Raw genomic sequence first — 6,105 nt, forward strand, 5'->3', positions numbered from 1 at the left:
AACTCGTGTGTAATTTAAGTTTTAAATTCCCTGTATTTCCCTTGGAGAAACCCTTGTACTCTAGTCGTGATTTCTGTACTATTCTAAGGATGACTGTAATCCTGAATTAACTCTTGACTGCTTTCCTATATTATGCATGATGACGTCTTTATTATATATGCATGACGTATATAATCGGGATGTTACATTGGAATTGAAGAAATCTGACATAAACACTTTGAATGCTTCAAACAATGACCAAAATAAAGGATCACAGACTTCAAACAATATTCATATTTGATCGTCATTTTCAACATTCTACTTCCCGTGTTGAAGTTAAGTCTTAATGTTCAATGTCCAGCGTGGGAGGCTATGTTGCTTCTGCATGAGTTCTTTCCAATTGCAATTCTCATCGCAAAAAGAGTTTTAACTTGTAACAGAATGTTTGATGACCGACTTCTCAAACGTTCTAAGATAGCTATCTTCTGTCTAATCACTTTCTCAGCCATAATTTTTTTTATCCTTTGTGATGATCTTATTTACCAGGATTCCCTACGCCCTTCTGCAACCAAAGGACCAGAAGAAGTGTTGCAAGCTCGACCTCACAGAAATGGAGAGGGGATAAGGTCAACTCTTGTTCTCACACACTCCCCTTTACGTTCCATGCAACAGAATGAAGGAGTTGGCAAAGGAAATCAAGGAATCCTAGTTGCTCCATTTAATTCCACAGAAGAAGAAAGAATTGTTTGGTTTAAAGGGAAGCTTCACGAGTTCAAGATTCTCCAGTCGGATGGATTGAGTAGGCAATTTCATGCTCGGATTCTGGGATTTTTCAGCCATGAATGTGAGTCTCAATTTTTCATGACTTGGGAGTACCCTGCAGGCTCATTTGAAGCAAGAGAGTTGTTGTCTATAGAGAGTCTTTTCAAGGTGCATCCCAAGGCTTGTTTGGCGATTCTATCAAGGACTTTGGATTCCATTCTTGGTTATAGGATCCTGAAGCCACTTCTTGATAGGAGGTTCAGAGTTCAAGCAGTGGCCCCAGACTTGCCATTTCTCTTCAAGGGAACTCCAGCTGAAGCATGGCTGAATGAGTTGATGAAAGGGAAGAAGGACCCAGGTAAGATTTCTCTGTTTCAGAACCTATCTAACTTGATGAGACTTGCAGTTCTGTACAAATATGGTGGTGTGTACCTAGACACGGATTTTATAGTCTTGAAACCTTTATCTGTGTTGAGGAATTCTATTGGAGCACAAAGCATGGACTCTGGGAATAAGAACTGGACTAGACTTAATAATGCAGTCCTGATATTTGACATGAATCATCCACTTCTTCTCAGATTCATTAATGAATTTGTGTTAACTTTTAATGGGAACAAATGGGGTCATAATGGTCCCTACCTGGTTTCCAGAGTGGTTGAGAGACTGGGGGAAAGGCCAGGCTTCAACCTTACAATCTTGCCTCCTTTGACCTTTTATCCAGCAGATTTGAAAAAGATTGGTGGTCTCTTTGGGTCTCTTCTCTTGAGTGGATTTGAGAGAGTGGATTTGAGGGGATTTGAGAAGATTTGAAGATAATTTTTTTTATCCTTTTTTTAAGTGAATTTGGAAGTAAATGAGAGTAAATTTGAAAATAAAATTTGTGAGAATTAGTATAGAATTGTATTGACGTGACAAATTAAAAAAAATTATTTTCAAATTCAATCTCATTTACCTGCAAATTCGCTCAAAAAAATAACAAAAAAAATTATCTTCAAATCCACTCAAATTCATTCCCTCAAATCCACTCAAAACAACAAGGCCTTTAGGAAGCCCAAAACTAGAGGTGAATCAAAATGGGTTGAAGCCAAACTGCTTCAGCTAAGTAGTGAGAGTTATGGGGTTCATTTATGGAACAAAGAAAGTAGGAATTTGAAGATTGAAGATGGAAGTGTCGTAGCTAGACTCATATGTGATCGTTGTATCATTTGCAAGTATCTGTAGTCCTGGCTAAAACTGTTTAGGTTTAACTGCGAGTTTCACCGACCAAGCTTTCAGTTTGTATCCACGACCAATGTTATATTACTCTTGCCATTGAATAGCTGCACTTGATATGAATCCCATAGCTTATCAAGTTTTCAAGGAATACTAAAGAGTTACACAAAAGGACATACAACAAAGCAATATTGAGCATAAACTTCTATTGGACACTAATGAGTTACATGATCTGTGTTGAATTACCGTTTGTACCATGAAAAAAAAAAGGATGCAATCTCAGAAAGTGTTCAGTCTGTTTGTTCACAAATTCCACATTGGCCAAAATACAAATAAACGAAGTCTTTATAAATGTCTGACAAGAATGTCAGCTCGCCGAGTTGGGTAACGTCAGTTTGTGACTCAAGTGAGGGCATTATGGTGGTGGGATGATACTGTGGCTTTCCTGGGTTGGGCCTTGATGGCAAAATGCTGGCCTGCCCGCTCCAAGTTGAGAGCTGACCCACGGGACCTGAGCGAAGGCTTGGGCCTCTTGAGTCCTAAAGTGGATGGCACTGCGTCAGGCTGGTTTCACAGAACAGCGAAAACCTCCCTCTCCAGACAGTGGAGGGATAACAGGCTGCTGCAATCACGGCCCTGTATGCCCAGTGAGCCCAGTTTACTTTGACCACCACCGTTTTACTTTTTTAATGAGTTTTTTCTTCGACTCATAAGGTTAGTTGCGGTGTTTGCATTGTTTAATGATCTTTTCGATTCATACTTTTGTTGCTTGTTCTGTGAATGTGGTTAAGCGAATGGAAGAAAAAGGTATATTACAATTTATATTGCCTTTGCATCGCTATATATATAACAATTTATGATAAAATCTTGTAGTTTTAAATATCATTATCTTTTTTTTACCTTCTCTAACATACTCTTTATATAGCACTATGCTTTATCTGTAACCGTCCCACCTTCAAATGCTTCATCTGTCTGTCATTTTCCTGTAAAAATCTCCAGTAACAGTATCCCATATCTTGGCTTTATGTCACAATGAACAATTGGAGTTTCACAGAAGTGGTGGAGATATTCCAGTGCGCAAGCAACATCAATAGCTATGTTCAGTCTGAGTGAATGTCAATGTCTTTTTCTGAAATTGCAAATTTCTTATAGGATGCAACCAATCTTCTAGACTTCCATTATGCATGTACTCAAATTCTAGAGCTTTCAGTTGTGATCTTGAGAAGGTTGCGATCCCTTACACTTCTCATAACTTGGCATTCATTAACGAAACTCTTAGATCCTCTTAGACTTCCATTTAAAGTTTGAGGAATGTTTCCATCAAAAGAATTTCCTTCCAAATGCAGCTTTTCCAAGCTAATGCATCTGCCAAGAGAAGATGGAAAGAATCCAGAAAAGTTGTTCTCTGACAGCACCAACTCTCCAAGGCCATTATGAGATACATCTAATGAATTGCTAATGAAGAAAGGCCAATAACTTCAGCAGGTATGATGCCACTGATCTTGTTTCTGTAAAGCTTGAGTTCCAATAAATTTTGGCAGTTTCCAGGACAAGAAGGGATGCTTCCCTCAAACCCAAACATATGAGGGCCAGGTTAGCAACTGCCAATTCCAACAGGTATATTGCCATGTATTCCATTGGAATTAAGGGCAAATGTGTGCATTTGGCTTGAGAAATTAGCAATTGATTTAGGCAATACTCCACCAAAATTATTTACTCCTAGACGTAAAACTTGTAGACCTGTGCAGTTGACCAAAGAATCAAGAAAGCTAAGATCATCTGTTTTCCCAGTTCCCAGTCTGTTGTGTTCAATGCTAAGTCTAGCTAACCTGTTCAAGACCCCTAAGTTCTTTGGCAGTGTTCCAGTGAGACCATTCACGGAGAAGTCAAGAATCTCTACTTTTGATGCATTCAAGATCCAAAACGAATATAATTTCTTAATTTCATAAAATAATGAAAAATCTTATTTAAGAGAGCATTTATGTCAAGTCTTCCGAGGTGTAATAGCTTTTCATGTCAAACAGATTTTGGTACCATTGGCCATTGGTGAGTATTTTCAAGTTCTTACGTCAACCAGTTTTAACAAACACCTAAAAATGGAATCAATGTTATAAGGGAGTAGTTTATTATAGATTAAAAATAATCATTTATTAGATTCTTTAGCTTATTTTCGAAGTTTTATTCAGTAAATCTAAGTTAATTAGTTAATTCAAACTTTAATTAATTGGATTTATAAAAATCACTTTAACATTATTTGAGTTAATGCAATAAATTCAAGATAACTACCAAAGTTATGTTAGGACTGAAAAGATCTGTATTTATGTCATACTCAATTAAAACCGTGTGTTACACAGTATGACAATTTTCCAATCTTTAAGCATTTAAAATCACTTCTATTCAAACATCTATTTCATCATAAAATTATTTATAGGAAAATTAATCTGAGATGTTCAATAAAATTATTCTTATATAGAAAAACTAATCTAAAATGTTCTTAAAACTGGAATGTCCTCACCAGGTCTTGCTCTAAATACTAAAATTTTTTATATGGAGCAGGGGATGCAATAGATTGCATTTTCCTTTCCAAAAGGGATAAATAACAAGACCAATTCTACAACTTAAAATAAACTGACCTACTCAATGTCAAGATTCATACGTCAAGGCTTTGTTCACTTGAATAGATTTGGGGAAGAGTGATTGAGAAGATTTGAGAGGATTTGAAGGTAATTTTTGTTGTTGTTTATTTGAGTAGATTTGGAGGTAACTGAGAGTAAATTTGATCAATCAAATCCTACACTAATTCTTACAATCTTTACTTTCAAATTCACTCTCACTTACCTCCAAATCTACTCAAATAAACAATAACAAAATTTACCTTCAAATCCCCTCAATCACTTTACTCCAAATCCATTCAAGTAAACAAAGCCTAAATGAAATTTTTTCATCAAGATTGTCCTTCGTCACGATCTTTAAAAGCTTAGCACGTTACTATCATAACATGAGTAGATGTCCATGAACAGAAATGGAAGATTAAGTATTTTTCTTTTAAGTTCTATCACCATCTTAATTATAAATATTTACATAAATTTTATAGTGTCTATTTATGATATATGAGTTTCATTAATCAACACACCACATAACATCATTTATATCAACATAATCACTTTTTAAAATTTTAACATGATGATCTAAACTTAATTTCTAGAATACTCATACATTTAGTCGATCTATTGTCATAGATATACTTCACATTAAATTCAACATCAACAACGTTTTCCTTATTCCAAAATTATCATGACAAAGTTAATTCATTTTAGTCCTTCAAGTCAAAGTCTTATGTTATATTGATTATGCAAATTCTAGCATCTTTTTAAGAGTATTTTTAAAAAATAAAATAAGTCTCTATACAAGTTAATTTAGTTTATTTACAAATTTAAAATAATTATATAAATATTTCTTACAAACTAATTTATCTATAAAATAATTCTAATTTAATAAAATATTCACAAGTAGCTTCTGTTGACAGATATGTGAGCAAAAATGACAGTAATTAGGGTGATAAGATGATGAGAAGTTGTGGAAATGAGAGTCGAAGAAGATTTTCTGAAGAGGTCGGAAAAAGGTTAATAAAAAAGTTAAAGCATGGAGCAATTCTATGCTTACCATGCTCAACTAATTCTGAAGATTTAACAAGATTTCAGAAAAAGAAAAAGGTGTTCTTAGTAGGACAAATTCTTGTGCCATTGTAAGACAAGGGACACTGACTTTCTCCAACAAATTACTTACAATCCTTTTCTTTTAATCACTTCAATTACGACGTACCTTGCCAGATCAAAGGATGCGATCTCAGAAACTGTTCTGTCACTGTGTTTAAAAGTCCCACATTGGCAAAAACACAAACCAACCAAACTTTTATAAATGTTCTGACAAGGATGTCAGCTCGCCGAGTTGGGTAACGTTAACTTGTGACTCAAGTGAGGGCATTATGATGGTGGGATAATACTGTGGTTTCACTTGGTTGGGCTTTGATTGCAAGATGTTGGCCTGCCCGTTCCAAGCTGAGAGCTGACCCAAGTGACTTCAGCGAAGGCCTGGGTCTCTTAGGTCCTAAAGTGGAGGGCAAAGCGTGAGGCTGGTTTCACAGAGCAGCGA

At 35.7% G+C, this 6,105-nt stretch overlaps 1 protein-coding gene across 1 annotated transcript; it reads left to right on the plus strand.

The window, feature by feature from the left end:
- Positions 1–241: 241 nt before the first annotated feature.
- LOC108327324 (uncharacterized) lies at positions 242–1,962 on the plus strand. Its single transcript, XM_017561040.2, has 2 exons — positions 242–1,493; positions 1,788–1,962. The coding sequence occupies exons 1-2, from the start codon at positions 352–354 to the stop codon at positions 1,960–1,962; spliced, it is 1,317 nt and encodes a 438-aa protein (XP_017416529.1). The 5' UTR covers positions 242–351.
- Positions 1,963–6,105: the final 4,143 nt, after the last annotated feature.

Source organism: Vigna angularis, chromosome 2 (assembly GCF_016808095.1).
Source record: "Vigna angularis cultivar LongXiaoDou No.4 chromosome 2, ASM1680809v1, whole genome shotgun sequence".
Classification (NCBI taxonomy): domain Eukaryota; kingdom Viridiplantae; phylum Streptophyta; class Magnoliopsida; order Fabales; family Fabaceae; genus Vigna; species Vigna angularis.